Raw genomic sequence first — 24,906 nt, forward strand, 5'->3', positions numbered from 1 at the left:
AATGAGAGTCCAGTCTTTGGAGCATGTGTGTGTTCATCCTTCATTGCCGAAGAAGACCATGCCATCGGAGAAATGATGGCATGACTTGCACTTGACTTTGTTTTGAGTGAGGGAGGGCTGTGCAGGTCACCAGCCTCACTTCTCCTCCAGATCCACCTGAATCCAGCGACTAGATATTCATTAGGATGACTGGAGATGACCCAGGATGAAGCAACTGGGGTTAAGTGACTTGCCCAAGGTCACACAGCTAGTGAGCATCAAGTGTCTGAGGTGAGCATACATAATCTATACGGAGGCTTGGGTGAGTCTGCTTTTGAAAATATGCAGTGGAAAGGCTCTTTCCTTTCCTGATTCAGAACATAGGCAGGTATTCAATCACTTTCTCTTGTTGACTTCCTACCAGCTTTCAGTATGGTATTGAAAAGCCTTTGAATTGGCTTTGAGTTAAAACTCAGCATAAAAATGACCCAAACACATGAATTTCTTTTCTTTGGTGGCTTTTGAGTCATAAGAAAGATGGAATCCTATGATCCACTGGATGAGGAGGAGAAGTAGAAATAGTAGCAGTGGCAGATTCTCTTCTAACTGTATCTCACCATCTAGGCTGCCATATGGCCATAAACTCATGATGTCACCAATTTCTGTCTCTGTTGTATTTTATTCTTTCCTTATCTTAGGTGAATGAATATCAGCCCTGTAAGCTTTAAAATGTTGGAAAATCCACCAGAGGTCCAGCAACTGGAGTTTATGCCAGAATCTAGTGGTAGCATCAGAAGCCAAATCTGCTGAAGAGTCAGCCCTAAGGAACCACCTGCTTAAGCCAGCACAGAAGTGAACTGAACCAGCAACTAAGACACATTATTCATGTCCCTCAAGGAAGGGAGCAATTCATTCATTAACTATGTTACATCCAGAAATGGACTTGGTGGGTGGAATGTTTGGTAGTAACCCCTATGAGTCTGCTTTCCCCAGAGACTAAGTCAGTATGTAGAGGGGAGAGTGCTCCACTGGTTTAGAGGGCTATTTTTTTTACTTCTGTCCTTGCTATACCTTCTTAGTAAATATCACTTAGTAAAAGCTAATCAATGTTAACTGGTTGACAACGATGACACATTAGGGAGATATTGAATAATATTGAAACTGGTTGGAAGCCTGAGATTAACAATTAACAGAATGAAACTGCCCCATCCCTCTAGGTTTACCCTTAGAACCCTGAGAGAAGTAGAAGCCAATTTGGGGTTAGAAATTATAAGATCATTGGTTATTTTGGAAAGAGCAGTTTCAGTTGAATGATGAGGTTATGAACCAGATTACAAAAAGTTGAAGAGTGAATGAGAGGAAAGAAGTGAAGTTGCAAGTAGCTTTTTCAAGGAATTTGAGAAAGGGAGAAAAGATATAGGATGATAGATTAAGAAGATGGTAGGGTCTAGTAGAAGATCGTTTTGTTTTTTGATTTTTTTAAAGATGGTGGAGACTGAGATGTTTGAAAGCAGTAGAAAAGAAATCAATTGTTTGGAGAGGTTGAAGATTCAAAAGAAGAAGGACTGAGGATGCAATCTGCTAGAGAATATGAGAGAGGATGGGACTAATGTGGGTGTAAGTTGGCCTTGGTAAAGAAAAGAGCCACCTCTTTGTCAGAGACTGGGGAAAAGGAGGTGATGGCACCTGTGCCAGGCAGACCATGGCTGACCCCAGACCCAGACTGGCTAACCAGCATCCTCTGTGGACCAGCACCATTGGCCACTGTGGGCTCCTGAACCTCCAAACATGCATACCTCTCCCAGAGGAGGAAGAGTATGTGACCAACAGGTCCTGTCCTAGGGGCCCACTGCCCACCTATCCTCACACAAACACAAACACTCAGTTTAAATCCTGACTAAAGCACTTACTAGTGCTGTGCATTTCTTTTCCATCACAGATGGTGAATGGGGATAATACATGTACTATGTACCTCACTGCATTGCCATGAGGAAAGACATTGTGTAAATCATAAAGCACAGTGTAAATATGTGGAGACAGCAACTGGTACCAATGTCTTAAACACCAGTGTGGTGGACATGTGCCATTCACCCTAGGTTCCTAAAGTCTCTAGAGAATAGCTCTAGAGTAATAGTAATAAATAATAACAAAAGCTAGCACTTATGTATCACCAGAAGGGTTCAAAAGGGCTTCATTCATGTTATCTCCTCATAACAATCTTGTGACAATGGTACTATTATTATCCCATTTTACCAATGAGTAAACTATGGCTGACAGTTTGATTAACTTGCCTGAGGTCACACAGCTAATAAGCATCTTAGACAGAATTTAAACTCAGGACTTCCCATCTCTAAATCCAGAGTACTATCTAGCAGTTTCCTGTCTTCCTCTTAAGCACGTTAAACAAAGCCGTTCTGGTAGGTAAGACAGTCATGGGAACATTGCTGGTACTCTTCCATCCTCCAGCCTGATAAAATGGCAAGTCATTCAAAAATGAGAGGGCTTTATACCCTGCTAAATGTTTCCATTTCACTTGGCCTTATAGGGTCCAGCATACTTGGCATGATGCAGCGGCCCCTTAGTAATACTACTAAGATGACTGCTGACCAGGGCTTGCTCCACTATCTCTCTAAATGAGGTGCTAAATGCCTGGATTACACTGTATAGTTTGGCAATCAATCTATCCTAACTATGGGTGTCCAGTATGTTTTCCTTCCCGTGGACCCCCAAGCTCACCAGTGACTATATAACCAATCTGAGAGATAATATAAAATGTGAATTATTTTATTGTTATCAGTGTTTGTTGAAGGAATGACAGTTCTTTAGCAGTATATCAGTATCCCCAAACCACAGCCTAGAGATAGAAAGATTATGGAGTTATCAGCTTCATTCTACTTCCTCATCTCACCCCCATATTTCTCTTCTCCAGGCTCAATAATTCTCCCATCTGTTCACATTTCCTCATAGATGTTTCCTTCCTCCTCCCCCCTCCCCAAACATTTTCTGATTTTCCCTCCTCTTTTCCAACCTGTCTCCAAATCACTCTGTGTCTCCTAGGAAAGCACCCTACCACCATAGATCAGGAGAGGTTTTGACTAGGGCTATTAGGATGGAAAGAAATGCTACAGAGCCAATGGCTTACATAGATATGTAATAAGACTCAGGTCAGAGAAACAAAGAAAATGAAGGAATCTCAGGGAGGAAACTAGTAAAGAATCTCACCTCTTTGATGTTCATAGCAGCTTGAACCAAAGTCAATAACTTTAACTGATACATGTCCCCTTTGGTATAGAACAATGTTCTCCTACAGAAGAAATGAAAGATACAGGCAACATTTCAGTGATATTCTCCTCATTAGGAAAATCTTCTGTCATTTCCCACATAGTCTAATCCTGTACATCTTTCAGAATAATTCAAATTCATCTTTTCCAATAGGCCTTCCATGGTTACTAAAGACTACAAATGAGCTCTTCATTCTCTGAACACCTATTGCCTTCACCGATCAGACCATTTATTTGGTCCTTAGTACTCAACGCCTTAGAAAAGTTACGTGGCAGAGTGGATAGAGTATAGGGCCTAAGTCTAGGAAGACTCATTTTCCTGAGTTCAAATCCAGCCATAGATACTTATTAGCTAGGTGACTCTGGACAAGTTACTTAATCCTTTATGCCTCAGTTTCTTCATTTGTAAAATGAGCTGGAGAAGGAAATAGCAAATCACCCTAGTATCTTTGTGGAGAAAACCTCAAGTGAGGTCACCAAGAGTCAGACACAGCTGGAATGACTGAACAACAACTTCTACGTTACTTAGCTGTGCTTTGTGTTTTGTGTCTTTGTCTCCATAACTACATTATAAGCTACTAGACATTTCTTCTGAATGCACACAGAAACCATGTGCGTGTGTGTGCATGTGTGCGTGTGTGTGTGTGTGGATGTGTGTGGGTGAGGGTGTGGGTGTGGGTGTGGATGCAAGTGTAAGAATTCAAGCAACATAGTATAGGAGCTGGAGTCATTAAGACTGTATTAGAATTCTACATTTGTCACTCATGTGGTCTTGGACAAGTTCTTTATTTCTCCTATTACAAAATAAAGGGGATTGATAAAATAATTTCCCTAGGTCTCTTAGAATTTTCAATTCCTAATTTTCTCCCACTTTGCCATTTTATAAATGTAACAGTAGAGGGCAACAAAGGGCAAGAACTGGAATGAATGCCAGTCTTCCTTTACAGTAGACTATAAGAAAATCAACAAATAGGTTTTGGGGAAAGGAAATTCTGTATCTAAGCTGCTGAGGGAGGGAAAAATAAAGAGAATCCTGGGCAGGGAGGCAGGACCCTTGGATCCTCCTTCCTAGTGAATGTGAAGGGATTTCCTGGTTAGAGCAGAGATATGGCAGAGAAGTCCCAATCTCTCAGTTGTTCAAGTTGGTAACACCACGAAGTTCTCTTTGATTTTGATTCTTCCCTCTCCCTAACTCAAATCCAATCTGTTACCTAACCCTACTGATTCTATTTCTACAATATCTCTGCCATCCATCTCTATCCACTCATGCTGTGAAAACACTAGTTCAAGTCCTCACCACATCTCACCTGAACTATTATGATAAGTTCCTAACTGGTCTCCCTGCCCCCAGTCTTCCACTTTCCAATCCACTCTCCACACAGTTGTCAAAAGAACCTTCCTAAGGCACATATTTTGCCACGTCACTTCCCTGCTCAAGAATAATCAGTGTCTTCTTATGGCCTCTTGAATAACAAAGGCTTTTCACTCTGACTTGAAAACGAGTATTTATATAGTATTTTAAGATTTGTAAAGCACTTTAAATAGGCTATCTCATTTAATACAATTCTGAAAATTATGTTTCTATTTTTGCCATTTTATAGTTGTGGAAACTTAGATATTAAATGATTAGCCTAAGGGTTACAGAGATAGTAAAGGTCTGAGGGTATATTTGAACTCAGGTCTTCTTGAATCCAAGTCCAAGGCTTGATTGGGTTCCAAGCTATCTTCCTAAGCCTTATTTCACACAAATCATCTTCATGTACTCTACATTCCATATAGGCTGAACTATTTGTCATTTCCTGTAATTGCCATCTTCCTGACCTAATGCACAATCATATGTCTGGAATACATAGCTTCCTAGTCTCTTCTTTTCAGAAACTTTATTTTCCCTCAAGGATCAATTAAGGTGGCACTTCCTCCATGAGACTTTCCACTGGTTTATAAAGTATTAGCAATATTTTAAAATTTTATGTTATCTACATTTCTCAATATAACTTTCCCTTCCCTTCTCCCAGATAATCATCTGTTATAACAAAAAAAAAATTAAAAAGGAAAAAAGGCTTCCCAAAACTAGATGAATACATTTGGATTAAAATAAATAAGTCTGACATGAGCAAAATTCTTTAATTGTAGTCCTGTACCTCTGCAAAGAAGGCAGGGAGATGTATTGTCATATCTCTTCTTGAAAATCAAGTGTAGTCATTATCATTTTTCAGCACTCAATTTTAATTCACTGTTTATGCTCTGCCCTCCTAAAATTAACTTGCATTTTACTTATCTGTATATAGATATACATGTGTCTGTTTTCAAATTTGAATTTAAGTTCCTTGAGAACAGATACTGCTGAATTTTTGTCTCGGCATCCCCAGAACCTAGAACAGTACACCTTACAAACAGTTGTTGCTTCATAATGTCTATTAAATTGAAAAGAATTATGCTTCTGATGGTGATACTAATTGATCAATAATAAGAGCTCCAAGGTTTGCAAAATTCTTTCCTCAAAGAATCATTATTTTTTACTTTAAATTTTATTTATTTATTCTGGTGTGGCCAGATCTCCAGATAATTTTTCCATGGGTTTCTCCTGTCCGATAGACAAAATAAAAACAGCAAAGAGCCCCAATCCCTCTTTCTCTGAAACCATACTACATATATCAAGATGCACGGTAGTTTCCTACAATTCTTGTTCTCCCTCAAAAATCCCTAGTTGGTCTCTGCTTCTATCTGTCATATTATTTCAAGTCATTTAAGTCTTCATGACCTCATTTGGGATTTACTTGGCAAAGATACTGGAATGGTTTGCATTTCCTTCTCTAGCTGATTTTACAAGTGAGAAAACTAAGGCAAATAAGGTTAACTCACTTGCCCAGGGTCCCACACCTAGTAAGGGTCTGAGGCCAGTTTTAAACTCAGAAAGAGGGGTCCTCCTGACTCCAGGACGGGTGCTCTATCCATTGTGCCACCCAGCTTCCCATCATATTACCTACTAGTCCATTGTAATTTTTTCCCTAATACCTACCCTGAAGTCTTAGCTGAGACTAATTTGACCGATACTCAGCCTGGGACAACAATTAGTTAACATTCTGGAAGACAATTTGTAGTCATGCAAAAAGAGTACTAAATTTTTCATATCCTCTGACTCAGAGATCCAGCTAATAGGCTTATACCCCAAGGAGATTAGTGATAGCAGGAAAAGACCCACGTGAGCAAAAAGTTCAGAAGAGTATTATTTGTAGTAACAAATTCAAGCCCAATAATTTTGAAGTAGCTGAAGGAATTGTGTATAAATGTACTGGAATATTATTGTGCTAGAAGGAATGATAACAATGAAGATGATTTCAAGGAAACTTGGGAAAACTTGTAGGCAGCAATTCAGAGTAAGGAGAATAGAGCTAAATATGTTTATACATGTATGTGTCTGTATATCATACACACACACAACAAGAGAACAAAGACAATGGGAAATGTTGGTCCTAAATTATTAAAGTTTACACATTTATCCCTTCTTTCTGTGATCAAAAAATAGAACTATCCTCCCACATTCACCCACATTCACATGTCCATCCATTACTGGAAAATAACATTTTAGCACAGTCAAAAACACACTATGAGGCAGTTTTACTTAACTTTTGGTGCAGTATATTTCATGGAGAGCTTGGAGATTTGGGCAGTTTTATTATGTGAAAATAAGATATGTTAAAAAATATTAAAAGAAAAAGGCGGTTGAGTTCCAGCCACCATAGTTACAAAGTCATGTGTCTGTTCACAATTGGGGGGAAATGGTCTAAAAAGGGAAGAAAAAGCATGTGCAGAAGAGGTACTCACTGGTTTGAGGTCACAGTGAATGATTTTCTCGACATACAGCATTTGCAAACACTTCAGAACTGAGAGTGTAAAGCGTCGAATCACAGACAGGCTGAAGCCCTGAAAGCTATTATTCTTCATCAATTCATACAAATTGATCCTGGGGAAGAGAGGGAAAAAGACCATTTTAAGTGAGGAAAGTGCAGAGGGAATCTATTGGGTTTTTAAAATTTTATTAATATCATTTGTTTTCACCTTACCTTAATTTCTAATTATGTCCAATTACATCCTCAAAGAGTAATAACTCTAGTACTTTTTTTAAAATTTAAGGGAGTGGCCCTTGAATATCTGGGATCTGAGGAGGAGGGCTGATAGTTCTGGTAACATACTGTCATCAGGAATGGATTTAAGAGTGAACAACACATACGTATTTAGAAGAGTATAAAAGTCTTCTAAATTCAGAATAAAAGGGTAGGGGCATAGGGAGTGGGAGAGACGAGGGAGGGATCTTTAGAGGGAAGAATGAGGGAATAAATAGAAGGGTGTTTAGATTTGTGGGAATGGGAGGATAGGGGAGGGATCCTTAGAGGGAGGGAGGCAAACAATAGGAGGGCAAGGTAGTGGGTAGAAGTAAAGTAGAGGAGGAGGAAGGACAGGAAAGAAGAGATATGCACAAACATAAAAACAAAGACCAGAAGTAGAATATGTTTGGGAAAGTGTATGTCTATATATGTATAGGTGTATGTATATGTGTGTGTGTATGTGTGTGTGTGTGTGTGTGTGTGTGTGTGTGTGTGTGTGTGTGTGTAGCTATACTGTAGCCTTCTGGGGGATAGAAGGAGGGGGAAAAGGAACAAAGTAAAAAAGTGTACAGCAAAAAACAAAAGAAAACTCACAAGGAAGCAAAGAAAATATAGACAATTCTCAACACATCACGTATTATTTATTATACAGACTTTCTTGAAATGAAAATTTATTGTTACATATTTTGAATCCTCTCATGTTCTACTATGCTCACAACATGCTTTTTTTCCTTTCTTTCTTTGTATTTAAATTCCAATATTTAAGCTTATGATATGTTTTTGTTTCTTTTTTCTACTCTGTGTTCTGGCCCTTGAGTCTAAAATAAAATTTTTAAAAATAAATAAAACCAAAAAAAAAGGCTAGAATCTAATCACAAAAAAAGGGTAAAACAACTGTGAAGGAGACAGTTATGACAGCTGATTTCCTCATGTGTTGCAAATTAAGCCCTTGAAAGATCAGAAAGGAAATAACAGGATTGGATAAAGAATTGTAAGCTGTGCCTCAGAATGACCTTTAAAAGTCAGTTAACTAAGTCCATTCCCTAATGGATAAATGGTCAATGGATATGAATAGGTAATTATCTGATGAAGAAATCAAGACAATTTATAGTCACATGAAAAAATTTATTAGAGAAATGCAAATTAAGACAACAATAAATGTTAGAGAGGATGTGAAAAAATTGGGACACTAATTCATTGTTGTTGGAATTGTGACCTGATCCTACCATTCTGGAGAGAAATCTGGAATTATGTCCAAAGAGTCATTAAATTACCAAACCCTTTGATCCAGCAACACCACTACTAGGTCTACTTCCAAAGATGATTAGAGAAAAAGGAAAAGAACCTATCCATTCTAAAATGTTTGTAGCAGATCTCTTTGTGGTGGGAAAGAACTGGAAATTGCAGGGATGCCCATAAGTTGGAGAATGGCTGAATATTTTATGGTATATGCTTGTGATGGAATTATACTACTGTGCTATAAGAAATGATGAGCTCAGTAATCTTAGAGAAACATGAGAAGACTTGCATGAAAGTACAACGAAGAAAATGAGCAGAACCAAGGAAACATTGTATACAGTAACCGCAATATAGTTTTAAGAATGACTTCGGGCAAATAAGTTATTTTGAGTATTATAAATACCCAAATTAACTATAAAGGATATATGAAGAAAGATGCTATCTACATCCAGAGAAGAACTGATAAATAAAGGTATTTATAGAATAATTTTATATCTGTATGCCTATTTGTATCTAATGGAGTTCATCTCTAGGGTGGGGAGAGGGAGGGAAGAAAAAATCTACATGATAGTTTTGTTGTATATTTGAAAAGAATAGTGAGTTGTGCTTAGCAGATCTGCAATTTCATAATATTCCATAAATTAAACTAAAGTAAATTTTTAAAATTTTAAAAAGAAGATAAAGGGAATTATGGATTCTTTTATACTAATTCCCAGAGAGGAAAAAGGGCTTAATCCTGGGAAATCTCATTTGGGCAAGGAGTCAGTAGAAGAGTGAGGGTCAATTATGTATGAATGAATGATCAATACTGATCACCAAATCAACCTTTTAATGTTGCTACAAAAATAAAAAGGAAAAGTAGGAGAAAAGCAATTCAGTCAAACCAATACATCAACAAAGTCTGATGCAATGTTCCAAAAGTACTGGACAACTTGAGGAAATAGAGACCCAAAGTGATTAACTTACCCAAGGTCACACAAGTAGTAAATAATGGAGCTGGGATTTGAACCTAGTTTGATGCTAAATGAAGTATTGTTTCCATTACATTGAACCTCCTAGTCCTAAAGGGGGTGGTTCTGTTCTGTTCTAGAACATAGGACAGAACAGCTTTCATTTCATGAAGTCATTCCTTCAATTTCCCTCTCCCCCACTTCCTTCTCTCCCCTGGGAAGAACAGTCCAATCTTTCTTGTGCATATAAGTAGATGTGCTTGAAATCACAGGGATGTGGATAGGGACTAAACCTATAGTTTCATTGGTATAGGGAACTCCTAGATAAGTAATCTCCTCCTACTAATATTAGGTGATGCCTTCTCTGCAAATTATAACTTCACAGAGCTCCCTAGAGCACTGAGTTGCCCAGGGTCACACAGTGTGTGACCCAAGTTATTCCTTGCTCTAAGGCCAGCATGATCCATTATCCTCATGGTGCCTCCCATAGTTTTAAAGAGCTCTTTTTAAATGATTCAAAATTCTTAATGAAAGGAGTGGAGTATATCCATCACCTAACAAAGCAGGAATTTCTCAAACTGATGCCCAAGGGTCCAATATTGACTATAAAAATTGTTATAGTATTTATCATTTTTTACACCAAATTTCAGAATCTATGCTAAGCATCTACCTTCTGATTTTGAGGCAGGAAGGTGTCATAATATGGATTCACTCTCTTCAATAACCCCCTCAATTTTCCTAACTTCTTTCTGAGCGACTTCATAGCACAGTCAAAGGACCTCCAAGTTACCTCCATTCTCCACCACAATAGCGTGATTCCTATCTACAACTGGTTTCTAGACTCTGCTTGATCATTTTAAGGTATTATTATATTATTTACATCCAATTACTATTATATATTATATTATTATATTTCTACTGTTGGACAGCATGAAAATTTCTGCCTTACATTGAACTAAAAAGTGACTAGGTAAAAATTCAGCAGAGGATTCTCTTCTCCCTGATCTTGGTATTTGCATGGTGACCAAACATAACTACTCTAACCATAACCGTAACTACTCTAACAAAGATCTAAGAAAAGTGCTAGGCCAAATAGTGATCAGAACATCTAAGGGAAAACATAGTGGGTCCTCTATATAGCCCATTTGCTCCTTAGGCAAGTGACTAGGGAGAGAACTATGAAATGGGGTGGGCTAGAGTCACAGATCTAGACCCCAGGGACAGAACAGATTTGATCACAGAGAGGGGATCAGTACCTCAGACTAAGCCCCTTGGTTTAAGGGCCATAGTGCTCAGCCTCTAACCCAGAGAAAGGAGTTTTGAATTGAGGCCTAGGTGAAGAAAAGGGCCACAGCATTGTCACTCTGACCTCTCAGAAAAGAATTCAGTTTCAGTTGCTGGACTTCAAAACTAACTCTCTGACCCAGAGAGGGTATTGCAAACTCAGCCCCAGGAGCAGAACAGGACTATAGTATTGTTGTTCTGACTTGGGAGAGGATATCTCAACTCAGCCTGGAGAACAGAATGGGGTCTCAGCACTGTCTCTCTAACCTAGAGGGAGTGTCACAGACTCAGCCCCCAAGCCAAGAATAAGGGTTAGCAAGTGATGTTTGTTGCCCTGAACAGAACCTTCACACTATATGACAGTGTCAGGGGCCAGCAATTCTCTACTGGATCTCCGCTGAAAAGTGAGGTTACACTAGTATTACCAAGACCCAAAGCAAGATATGGAATCAGGAAATTGTAGGAGGGCTGTAATCACATCATGCCCTTGATTAGACTACTTAAAGTCTGGTAAAAAGTATACATTTCTCCAGGAAGACTTCAGAGAGACCTGAAAAGACTTATATGAACTGATGCTGAGTGAAAGGAGCAGAACCAGGAGAACTTTATACACAGCAACAACCACAGTGTGCAAACAATTTTTCTGGTACACTTAGTACTTCATTGCAATGCAAGGACTTAAAAAATTCCCAGTGGTCCCTTAAGGCAAAATGCCTTCCACATCCAGAGAAAGAACTATGAAATTTGATTGCAGAATGTAGCAGATAATTTCCTTTTGTATTACATTTTGGTTTGTTTTATGATTTCTCCCATTCATTTTAATTCTTCTATGCAACATAACTAAGGTGAAAATGTATTTATTAGGAATGGATGTGTAGAACCTATATAAAACTGTATGCCGTATAAGGGAGAGAGGAGGGAGGAAGGAAGAAAGGAGGGGAGGAAGGGGAACAATCTCAGATATATGGAAGTGATTGTAGAACACTGAAAACAAATAAAATAATAATAATAAAACTATGCAGTTCTCTGGCTTGAGCTGCCCTTGTGAACCTTGAAAAATATAACACATAATACCCAGAGGAGGACAGCAGCAGGACACTAGAGAAGACAGACCAGGACCAACAAGGTCATGACAGTCCTACCAGAAGTGTGCAGATCCAGGTCCTAGCACAAAATGCTAATCCAGGAAGGCTGGAAGAATGAGTAGACAAAAAATATACGGAGTTATTATGATGCCAGGGACACCCAAGGGACAACACAGAAGAGGAGAATAACTCCAAAACTGCTATAGGCAAAGCCTCAAATAAAGAAAAAGCTCACTCACAAGACTAATTAGAATTTCCTAGAAGAAATGAGGGAAGAGTTTTTTTAAATTAGAAAGAGTTTAAAGAGTAATATTTTCAATGAAATGAGATTGTTGGAGTAAATAATTGGAAAAGAAATTATAGCTATGGAGAAGAGACTTAAAAAGAAAATTAACAGCTTAACACACCAGAGGTACAAAATCTTTTCCAAGACAACAAGAAATATTTAAAACAAGTTAAAAGATTTAAAAAATAGAAGGAAGACTAAAGTAGTTGTGTATCAAAAATCAATTTACCTTGAAAAGGGATCAAAGATAGATAACTTAATATAACCCAGAGAGACCAGAAGGCCTTATTGAACTCTAACTTCAGTGCCTCCTACTACAAGTTAAGCCCATCTTCAACCAAGAAAGAAGAAAACAGAAAAGAGAATTTACCCCAAAAGTTCAAAGGTGATGCAGAGGTGATTCCGGAAGTAGAAGTAGTCTTTCATGTGTACCACATTGTATGTGTTATCTTTATCCTTCTTTCGGAGGGCTTCCAGGATTTTCAGCTCCACAAGAGCTTGATGGTGAAATCTGAAGTATAAGAAAAAAGGAAGATGGGGAAAATATGAGTTCTGAGTCACGTTAGAAAAGCAGGCTTCACAAAATCTACCATTACAGGGTTTTTCAGTCCCTTCCCACTAATCACAACTCTAATCCCTTAGAGGATGTGAGAGACCGGTGGCAGCCTACTACCTTTCAGTGTCCTTCATCAGAGTTCTTTTACCTGTCCTCAACCCCCTACCTGCTTCTTTTCTCTCAGGCAACTCCCTATGCATCTCAGGTAGTCCTGCTTAAATGACCCAACATCTGTTCATTTTCTTCCCAAACATATCTTCAACCTTATACCTAGAATGACTTTTTTTTTACCAGTCTGCCATCTTCTCTCTCTTCCCACTTTCAAACAGCTCCTGAAATCCTAACTCCTTCACACAGTCTTCCCAATTTGAATGGAAGAGGGTCAATGGCATCTCTTTGCCCCTCACCTCATTTTAGAATGTGAGTTCTACCACTACTAGAAAGAACACTGGACTGAGAGTCAGGTGTAATGAGTTCTAACCCTGAGTCTATGGCGAACTTGTTGTATAACCTTGAACAAGTCATTTACCCTCTCTGGGCTTTGAATTTTCCTTATCTGTAAAAAAGAAAAATGAGAGGTTAGACTAGATGATTCTAAGGTCCCTCTTAACTCTAACACACCATCATTCCAATTTCTTCAGTTTCTACTCTCATTATAATGACTTCCTTAAGAAAAAAAAATCTACTGGAACTTTTTTCAATTCTTATCCATCTTGACCTCTCTAGAACATACAACATTTTTGACACTTTTCTTCTTCAATGACACTCCAGTCTCATTCCTCATTTATACCTTTCTGTGTCTCCCTAACTGGATATTCATCTTCTTCTTGACCCTTAAGTATGGTGATCCTTGAGTCTGTGTGTGTGTACATGGGGTACACATACATATACATGTATATACACACGGACACATATGTCCCTAAGACTCCAAATGCAAATTTTCCAACTGCATTTTAGACATTATCACCTGGAAATGCTATCAAGATCTTACACTCACTGCACCTAAAACTAAGCTCCTCATATTTTCTCCTAAATTTATCTCTACCTCTTCTGCACTTCTGTTAATATGATCACTATTTTTCTGGTCACCTAGATTAGGAGAACCTCAAGGTTCTTTATCCTCTATATCCAGTCAATTTTATCAAGTCAATCCTACCTCTAAAATTTCCTTCACTTCCATCCATCTTTTACTTCACAATCTACCTGTCACCACTCTGAATTCATACATTCATCATCTCTTGCCTGACTTGTTTTAAACAACTTCCTAACTCATCTCCCTGCCTATCATCTCTCCTCTTTTCTAATTCATCTTTCACACTGATGACCAGAAAACTTTCTTAATATGTCATTCTGATCATGATTATTTCTTAAGATGTCATTCTAAGCTTGATTATCAAAAATCTTTCTACTACCATATAATCTCCCTACAGATTCTGGCATTCAAAAACTTTCATAATCTGAGTCCAACTACTATTTTCAGCCTTCTTACACTATCCTACTTTACATGTCCTACATTATTCCAGAAAAAAAGTAGGTTTCCATCTTCCTTCTGGTACAATGGAAAGAACTTTTAATTTAGAGTCATAGGACCCAGGTTCAAATTCTGGCTTTTCCATTTGCTGCCTATGTGACTTTGTACAAGTTATTGGAACTAGGTTTCTTTTCTTTAAAATTAGGTTAAACCAGCTGATCTCCAAATTTTCTTCTGGCTCTCTGTGATCCTATGATTCTTATGGTTTTGCTCATCCATCTCTAGAGTGGACTTGTTACACACCCACCCAACCTCCAATAGCCATTCTTTGAAGTCTTTTCCTTCAAAGAAAATTTCAGGTGCTACCTCTTCCACGAAGTCCCCCCTGATCCTCTGGGTGAAAGTTGTCTTTCCTGCCTCAGATTTCTTATAGCACTTTGCCTGGAATTCTCCTTTATGCTTATCTCAATCTCCCTTGTTTCAAACTCAATTGTTTTTCATGTCTTTCCCACTAATTGAATTATAAATTCCTTGAAGGAAGGTATTGAGTTATGTCTTCAGTACCTTGAGAATTAAAGATACTTAATAAATGGTTGTAGAAATCACATGAGAAGCATTTATATTATTTATAGGTTTAAGGATAAAAGCATAGTTCAATTTAATGAATAGTTATTAATTGCCTACCATACTAAATATTGGGAGGTCAAGACAAACTGTTTGTGTATTGGTGTCACATTCTGAATCTACTATCTTGAAATCTCATACAAGTTAGTCTATATTCTAATATAAATTACTAAAGAAAAAAGGTCTGTGTCTACATAGTTCCTTTTGAAGAGTTTCTAGCACAATGGAAAAAAATAGGAGGAAGGGAAAGAAGGAAAACAGAATGATGTAACAACTAGGGAATGAGGCAGAGGCAGAAAAACAAGACAAAAAGAGAACTAGATGATACCCCATAGAAACAATGGGAAAAATTTTTTTTTAAAGAATTGTAAAGGGACTGAGGAAGTGGGAGAAGGCTGGGGGTGGGGGGAAGAGGAGAAGAAAGAAAGGGGTCAGGAAGAGAGTAAGAAAGAGCAATAATAATAACATTAATAATAAAGGATAATAAAAAGTAAAGTCATATTACCGACAAGATGGAGGGCTAGATATTTTCTCTAGTATCCACTAATTCTCAAAAAAAAAAAAAAATTCCCTCCAGAAAGATTTTGCCAAAGATAGAGCAACTATAGTTGTTTCCAATGGATAAAAAAGCAAGAAGCTCAACAAAGTTAATGTCCCTATGAATTAAAAGTGAAAAATATTAAGTCAACTCATTAACTCAGTTCCTTCTTGTCCTCTTCCACCAACCTACATTTTATGTGGTTTTATGGTTTAGGATTTATTCAGAGATTTCCCTGCCAAGAATCCCATCCCTACTCTTCTCCCAGGGCCCTATTGCAACAAACATCAGAACTTGGCTTTGCTCAATCACCAGGCAAGTACAGAGGTTGGAGGAAAGGGGGAAGAATAGGAGAATGGGAGAATGCTTTATTCCTCTCCAATGGTCCCTAGGCTAGAAAATCCAAAGGCAGCAAAAACCCTACCTACACACTCATTCTACTTTTCATTAAGTCTGCAAAAAGCAACAGATATTGACTCAGCACAGACAAGGAACTTAATAGAAGATGAAAAAAGATGAGAAGTAAAATGCAATTATGGTTAAAAAAAAATAAATGATCTCTATACAAGCAAAACACACTGGTTTCAAAGACAAGATATATAGAGACAGCTTAAAGATCACAAATTAGAAAAACATGACAAGTCAAGAAACCTGAACATTAAAGTGTAAAAAACACAAGTAAACTGTCCAAAACTTCTGAATACAGAAAATAAAGCAACAATTATGAGGATCCACAGAATGCCTCCACAAAATACTCTATTTCTAACTCCAAAATACACAGTGACTAGAGTTAAGAATTTCAATTACAAAAAAAAAATCTGCAAATGACCAGGAGAAAGAAATTCAAATATAAAGGCAGGAAATTAGAATAACCAAAGACTATTCTTTACTCACTAAAATCTACAGGAGAGAATGGAATATTATATTCCCAAAAGCAAAGAAGTTCAAGATACAACCTAAAATAAAATACCCTGCAAACCTGAACCTAACCATCAATTTTAAAAGATGGACATTCAATAAAAGAAAACCATTTGAAGAGAGAGAGAGAAATGAGGGAAAGGAGAAAGGAGGTGGTAGAAGAAGGAAAAGGAGAACTGAGGAGAAAGTACAGGGGTCCTGGTAGGTAAAAGAAAAAAAAAGAGAAAAGGATAGAGAAGAAGAAAGAAAAAATAGAGGAGAGAAAAGGAAGATGATGATCCAGAAAGATGACCAAAACGAAAAGGTCACGTCTCTGTGGCTAGGATGGGCAGTACCTCTTCTTGTTCCTGATGATTTTCAGTGCCACCAACTCATTCTTTTTATGATCCAAACACTTGGCCACCTGTCCAAAGGATCCTTTGCCAATCATCTCCAGGACCTCATAGCGATAAGCGATGTGATCATGCAGGACCTGTTGAAGCCACACCATAGTTAAGGGTAAAGAATCAAGGGTGATCAAATTCTCCAGAGAAATCTTGCTCTGAAGCTGTCTTGTGGAACTGGTAACTAAAACACTAGGCTCTGCTCTGGGCACCTATCCTATTATTCCTCTCCAGGACTAGGGAAGCACCCAAAGAGATCATCCTTGTGCTTAGGTTAATGAGCAAAGCTAAGCAGCCTTGATACCTCAACCCCACTAGTGTCAGAGTTGGACTACTCCACAAAGGACACAAGGTTGATATCTAGGCTCCTAAATGGTTTTTCACGGTGTCAAGACTACTACTGTTATCTCTTTGTAGAAGTCTAAAAAGTATGGATTCTCCCACAGACTACAAGGAATTATCAACTTCTGAATATGTATAGCCCAGGAAAAATCCTACAGTTCTGACTATAGGAGGTTTATGCTCTAGTTCTGGTTCTTCCACTAACAACAACCTATGTAAATCTTTGTATTTCTCTGGGTCTGATTTTCTTTATCTATAAAATGAGTGGATAAATTAGAAGATACTATTTCTAGAACTAGAATCCAATGTTACAATGTTATCAAGAGGACCAGGTAGTCTACTGTGGAGAAGACTGGAGGAGCAATGAGGAGATAGGGGTGGAAATAATAGCTCCAGGCATGAGAGAAGTCCTGACTAATTCTTCTCCACCAGTTAGACATGCCTATGTTCTGCCTCCTCATTACTTCAAGAATCTCCCTCCTCATCTCTGCCTTGACCAGGTCTAATCTGAAAATGGAGTTGACAAAGAGACACAGACTACTGTCTTACATCAGGCCAGAGGGATCTTTCAACATACAGAGACAAACATTTTATTTTGTCAGTGTTTGGTCAAAACCACTGTGGGGTGGGGTCTGTATTCAGTAAGGAAAGTAAGTCACTTGACATACCTTCTCTGAGCTTATTTCTTCATCTGTAAAAATGAGGCTTAGAGGATTCCTAAGGTTTCCTCCAGCTCTAATGTTCTATGATTCTATGTGTTTAAAAGGTCTGTAGAATATTTGCATATGATTGTTATAAGTCTTCGTACATTTAAGGAAATAATGTCTAGTAGTATACGTGTAATGTTATGTGCATGTAGGTTTGTATGAATGCAGAAACTAATTATTTATGTTCCAGTGTTTTGGAAGATATGTAGTGTAGAGATGTATGTGTTTGAGTATATGTTCTACATATCTTGACATGGGGATATGCATAGAGCTATGCATGTATGTGTACCTTAGTGATATGTTGCTATCTCTCCAAAAGTAAAGATCTGAAAAGGGTGAGTAACCAAAGAAATATCAGCATGGCACCCCAGCTAATCCACAAGGAGACACTGATCTTAGATCCATAGTTCTTGGAACCAAGGACTTGACCCAGTGAAGAAGGTACAACCAGCATTAGTCTGGCTGCTTAAGCAAGAAAACATAGGCCTGGATAAAACAAGAATGATAAAGTCTAAAAGCAGTGATTCTTAACCTGGAATCCATAAATGGTTTTATATCTATCTATACACACACGCATAGATATATGTTTATGTATGCATGCATATATCTATTTATGTATGTGTGTGTTCTGTGTGTGTCTATTTGAACAAGTTTAAAATATAATAAATAATAGTATTTATGTATTTTATATGAGTATATAACATATATAATGATGCAATATATATTTATACTTGTAATGTTGATGTAAAGTTAATAGTAGGTGGGATTATCCGGCATAATTGCTGTGGGCTTCGGTGGCCAGCTGGATAAACGTAATGAGAGAAGAGACCTCCAGAGTCAAACAGAGGTGTAGGCTTTATTCTGGATCTTAGCTACACGTCAGCAAGCAGGGCGAGTTCTCCCCATGGAGCCCCCTTCTCATTCCGGAGGAGAGAGGAACCCTCCCCCTCTCAGTATGCAGGGCTAGTGCTCCCCGAGGAGCAAGGAAAAAGAGAACCCTCAGGCTTTCCTGTCCCCATTTAAGCTCTCTCAGCCACATAGTTCGCTCATGGACACCATGCATGCTCTCAGCCCCTTAGCCAATTAACAACAGGTGTGCTCAGACCATGGACCAATCTCAAGGGTGGGATGCTCTCCCCAGCAAATTTCCACTGAGAAGAGGTGGAAAAACGAGACAGCTCGTGTCTTACTCCTCAATTCCCAGCTGTTCCCTGGGGGGCCTCGTGAGAGCTCGGCAGGTTCAAGAGCCCTCACCTTTACCTGACCTGAGACCGTTCACGTGAGAACCGAGCTTACACCTCAACATGGGAGGAAGAGTTAGAGATCTTCCCTACTCATTAACAGACCTCAGTACCTTTTGTTAATATATATTGAGGCGCTGGGTCAGAGGGTCATGCCCTCTGGCTCTGAAAAGTATAAAAATACTATGAGGTGAGGTTTTATTTTGGGCCTTACTCATTGGAAGTGTTTGTTTGACCACACAAGACCCTGAGTAGCTGCTAAGACCACCTCCCAACTTTGAAAACCCAGATGCTGGTGCTTCTCTCTCTGGTAACTATGTATGTATGTAATGGTCAGAGAGATGGATCTGTCTGCTGATCTGTGATGTATGTATTGCTTATGGTCAGAGAGTTGGAAGCCTTGTCTGTTGGTCTTTATTTCTCTGTTTGTATTTTCTCTGAAGTTCTGGGTGCTGATTTTCCCCATGAACTAAGATAATGATATATGTGCTTGATTAAAGTGGGTTGATTCCTCAAAAGTTGCTTTCCTTTTAAAACAGGAGACCTAAGAACCTGTACAATAGATCCTTTTGTGTATCCCAGGGTCCTTGCTGTTACAATACTATATAATCATATCATGTAACATAATGGATATGTGTATTTAAATTTAATTAACAATATTATATATAAACAAGTATCAACATTCAGGGTGTTCTAAAAGTCTTCAGGGAGCTTTAAAAGCATGCACAAAGACTTTTGGGACACTGCATATTTATAATTACATTATAATATAATTGGTTTCCTTTGTAATCTGACATATTTTTGTATTTTATTTTAGGCACTTAAAAACATTTTTGAGAAAGTCTATAGGTTTCACCAAAATATCAAAGGGGCTCCTAACACACCCAAAATTTTAAGAACTCCTGATCTAGAGGCAAGGTGCTTTGTCTGGGACATTTAGAATTCTGGGCCAAGCTAGGATTGGTGTTGAGAACCCCTGAAGCTATATAACATAATATTTCCTTTCATGCCTCTGTGGTGTACTTATTTGTGTGTATTTTAGTCCACTAATGTTCTGAGTGCCTCATTGGATCTTAGAAGTAACCCCAGAGCTCCAAAGGATATACTAGGTCTTAGTACCATTGACAGATCACATTAAATTGAAATGCTTCTAGCATGGGCTTATTGATAAGCTAGATGTCTATCATCTAAGGAATAGCTTTTGCTAAGTTCCTAAGAGTCTTGTTATCAGGTTGTTTCTAAGGAGATAAAATTGTAGAGCCATAGCAATTCTCAAAGACCAGCTACCAAGCTGTGGAGGGGCCAGGTGCATGTCAGTGGACAGACTAGCCAAACCATCAAAAAAGATAGATTCTTGAATGATAGTAATCTGTGTCTCATCCTCCTACTAGACTCAAAACTGCAAAAGAGCAAGGGATATGTCTTTGCTAAATCTTTTATCTCCTTCAGTACCTAGCACAACAATCTGCATACCACATATTACATATAAATATTTGCTGAACTGAGACAACTTTTTTGAATGGAGTTATTGTGTTTCAAAAAAAATTGACCCCTATTCCTAGAGGAACTCCAGTGCTGTTACCCCAAATACTCACCTATGAAAAATAAAATGCATTCAGCATAGAAATTTACATATTCACCTTTATATAGGAGCCATGTTCATCATCAAAGCTTGTCTTGCTGTGTTTTTCAGGAAGCACGTCTAACTTCTGGGCTTCAAGCCCTAGGAACCAGAGTTCTGTATAACCCAGAATTTCATTTCGCTCATACACAGACAGTTGGTTCTCAAAATATTTCAGGGCTTCTGTGTGGGAAACAAGGGTGAGAATTAACTTTGTAGTTGACTCCAAAAAATGTTCCCACCAAACTGACTATCAACTGAGTCCTGTTTGCAGTAGAATAAATTCTTAATGTGCTCCAAATAGATCACAAAACCTCCAAGGCAAATTCTGCTTTTGAAAATTCTTCCTGTCAGGGGTAATCTGAATGCACACCATCTTGGAGTGGGGGCAGGGAAGAGATGGGGAGAAGTTTGGGAACTCAAAATCTTGTGGAAGTGAAAGTTGAAAACTAAAAATAAATTAATTGATAAAAAATTTAATTCTCTAGAAGAAAATTCTTCCTGTCTCATCATTATCTCATATTTAGTTCTCAATATCATCTCATGTTCAGCTTAAGAACTTTGTTTATATGAATCATGATATTTTATCATTTTATTCATTCCTATATGGTGTTTTTTTTAATTTCATTACAATCTTTCCATTTCATCCTACATACCATCACTGGATGAATCATGAAGAACCAGTACCACACAGAGTCACGAAACCAGGTAGTCAGAAGATCACTTACTAGATGGTTCACTTAATAACAGACATAATAGTAAATGACACAGCCTACTTTAGTGAAAAGCATTGGTTTTGGAGTCAGAGAACCTGATTTCAAAAATCTGCCATTTAACAATAAAAATAATCATTAATAATAATAATAGCTAGCATTTATATAACACTTTAAGGTACTGTCTCACATTCCCTACTTGGAATAGAAAGCTGGAAACTAGTGACCATGAGAGAGTAAATATCCAAATTTACCAGATTCAGGTCTTGGAAGTATGGTTTCATTTAAGTACTTGGAACTGAGAGCCATTCATGTACACATATAATTTTTTTTAAATTTTGGACTAAACTTGTGATTTCATCAGTATAGGGAACTCCTAGGGAAAAAAATTCTCTCTACCAGTGCAGTTCAGAAGATGCTCAGTAGGTTGGTCTTAGAGAATTACCAGACAGTAATTAGATGTTAAATGACTTGTCTGGGGGCATAAAAGTAGTATATGTCAGAGGCAGGATCTGAACCTAAATCTTCCTGACTCTTACATGCAAGAATGGCTTAAATTTATACAATGCCCTATGGTAAGAAAGAGCTGTTTGTTCTTTATCTTTTTGACTCTTACAACTATATGATAAGATGTGCAGTAGAAAAGGGACTTGTGATTTCATTACTATTGGGAATTCGTGGAAGAGGAAATTTCCTCTACCAATGCAGATCAGAGCATGTTCATCAACGTACAGTCTTAGAGACATTACCTGAGGGTTAAGCAATTAGGATTATTTATACATATATATATATATATATATATATATATATATATATATATATATATATATAATGCTGTAAAGTATTCAAATCATTTCATGTATATCTTTTCATTTGATCCCCATACAACAGAGTGTGGAAGGTGCTATTATTTTACAGATGAGGAAACTGAGGCCTAAAGAACATAAGTGACTCGCCCATGGACACATAGCTAGTCAATGTCTAAAAGAGGATTTGAACTTGGGTCATCCTAATCCCAAGTCCAACACTTTACCCACTGTGCCACCTACATGAGTGAGGGTCATGGAGCTAATACAGCTATATATGTATAGTACAGCAGAACTTGAATCCAGGTCTTCCTCTCTCATGTAATAACAGTTTACATATACACAACGTCACATGATAATAAAGAGTTTTCTGTTCTTTATCTCGTTTGATCCTCACAACCACCCTATAAGACAGGGAACAAAAAATGCACTTGTGATTTTGTGGTATGAGAAATTCATGGAAACAAGACTACTTTCATGCAAGGTGTACCAGCTGAGAAGATGAACCAGGAATCTGTGCAGCAATCTACAAACATTGACCTGAGTTCAAATTTTGCAGGCCCCAAGCACCAACATTATAAATAGCAATAGTTCGTATTTACGTAGCAATTGACATTGTCTTCACAATCCTGTAAATCAGATAGCACGATTGATATTTTCTCCATTTTACAGAGGAAACTGAGGACCAGAGAGGGTAAGCAGATTGCCCACAATAATATAACTGATAAGTAGAGGAACAAGGACTCAAATACAGGTCATTTATAACTACAAAACCAGTGATTTTTTTTCCCTGTTGTATCATATATACCTTTCAAGGATACCAAAAAAATAAAGAGATCCCTACTGGAAAAAAAAGAGTGCTCCCAAAAAATACTGGAGCCACTTGGGGCAGTGAGTATTGGTGTCCCCAAGTGATAAACTACACATTAAGAGGGATGGAAGAGTCAGGTGGCAGAAATGATTTCTAAAAACACATCTTTGGGGACTGATATGGCAAGAGTTGACCTGGCCTACCAAGTCCCACTCACAGGCTTAACTACGGATGGATTCCTTGTTGGCCATCCTATATATAATGCTTCTTAAAACCTTACCTTTCCTGTCCTTCCCACCCCTACACCCCTCCCCCCAGCCCCCACACACATACACACTCTCCTGAGAGGCTATACCTGATGCTGTCATAGGCATCTTGCAGGGTGGTGTGCTGCTCTCTGACCTGAAGGTTTGACTTTGGATGCTGAGGCTGGATGAAGTCTTGAGCTCAGATGGAGGCACCTGGTTGTAGCTTTGGTTATCCTAACCAGAGAAAAAGATTTGCTTTAAAGGACCACCCAGTCTTCTCTTCAGGGCCCACATCTAGACAGACTCCTGCCCATGCCCTTGCCAAGAATACACCCAATTCGTGTTACTTAGAATTTTTTCCTTTCTATTTTCTGGCATTGGACTAATTCTACTGCTCACCACCTTTTTAAAAATGATTCATAAAGAAGGAAAATACTTTTAACTTTTATTAATATTATTACGGATGATTTAGAGCAAATTTTTAACTCCAGGGAAATTTTAGCTTGTCAAGAAGTAGAATAAACTCTCCCTCAGAGGAAAACCAATTAAATATTATATGAAAGGCAATGTGACAGAGTGAAAAAATACCAAACTGAAAGACAGAAAACATATTTGAACCTTCCACCTGCTACTTAACCATCCATGTGGCCTTAAGCAAATTATTTATAATTCTTCAGACCTCAGTTTCCTTATATGAAAAAACAATCTTGAAGGTTGAAGTAGATGGTTTTCTAAATTTCTAAGGATATTTTCCCTTCCTGCTCCAAATTCTACAATAATCAAAATGTCATTAAGGAAAATATGCTACCAAAAAAATTGTACCTACTGATAGCACCACGGTATGTATTCGAGGTGTTTGTGTATCTGACTATTTAAAGCTATCATAGCCCTCAATAATGTGGTTTTTTTCCTCTAGGTATCCAGAGTAAACAAATAGCTCAAAGCAAAGGCATTTAATGATATGATGTATTGGGGAAAAGGCACAATAAAAACATTCCCTCATGAATCTAGGGCATACTCTCCCTTCCATCAATACCCGCACCATCAGTGGGATGGGTAGGTTCTGCACAGGGCACACAGAGAACAAATATATCCAGGGTATTTTATGTCTTCAAAACTCTAAGACCACTCATGTCTTCTGGTGATGCTACTGAGCGACTCTCGTTAGATCTGTTCCCCCTGGGTGTGGCACCCTTGCTGGACACACTGCTCCTCTGGTCTTTCTAAGGGTTGCTGGACAAGTAGTCTCAGCTTGACAAACAGACCAAGAGAAACAAACAAACCAAAATATAGCTCCACTCATCATTTTGTCATATGTTTATCAGTAATTTATTCACATCAGAGGTTAGGACCACTTAAATAAATAAATAGCCCCATAAATAATTAAGTATTTAATAAAAAAAAAAACTGATGAGCTTTTTGATTGAGCTTTTACAATAGACTTTTAATGAGATGCCCGCTTCAATCCACCAACCATAAAACTATCAAAATAATCTTCCTAAAACACATTACCACTCCTCTGCTTAGAAACCTTTAATTTCTAAGTTAAAGCGGCTAGGTGGCACCTTAGTACGCAGAGTACCCGGCCTGGAATCAGAAAAACTCATTTTCCTGAGTTCAAATCTGGCCTCAGACACTTACTAGCTGTGTGACCCCGCACAAGTCACTTAACTCCATTTGCCTCAGTTTCCTTACCTGTAAAAATGAGATATAAAGA

At 38.1% G+C, this 24,906-nt stretch overlaps 1 protein-coding gene across 6 annotated transcripts in view; it reads right to left on the reverse strand.

Moving 5' to 3' along the window:
• Nucleotides 1–24,906, reverse strand: part of DYRK4 (dual specificity tyrosine phosphorylation regulated kinase 4) — an 81,661-nt gene that overhangs the window by 16,244 nt on the left and 40,511 nt on the right. For all 6 annotated transcript variants that reach the window (XM_072653973.1, XM_072653970.1, XM_072653974.1 and 3 more), the window contains 6 exons: nt 23,297–23,423; nt 20,631–20,794; nt 16,653–16,789; nt 12,581–12,721; nt 7,086–7,224; nt 3,202–3,283 (listed from right to left, as the gene is read on the reverse strand). In XM_072653973.1, coding sequence (XP_072510074.1) covers nt 3,202–3,283; nt 7,086–7,224; nt 12,581–12,721; nt 16,653–16,789; nt 20,631–20,794; nt 23,297–23,423 — 790 coding nt within the window. The remainder of the gene's footprint in view (nt 1–3,201; nt 3,284–7,085; nt 7,225–12,580; nt 12,722–16,652; nt 16,790–20,630; nt 20,795–23,296; nt 23,424–24,906) is intronic.

The sequence above is a fragment of the Notamacropus eugenii genome, chromosome 3, assembly GCF_028372415.1.
Source record: "Notamacropus eugenii isolate mMacEug1 chromosome 3, mMacEug1.pri_v2, whole genome shotgun sequence".
Classification (NCBI taxonomy): domain Eukaryota; kingdom Metazoa; phylum Chordata; class Mammalia; order Diprotodontia; family Macropodidae; genus Notamacropus; species Notamacropus eugenii.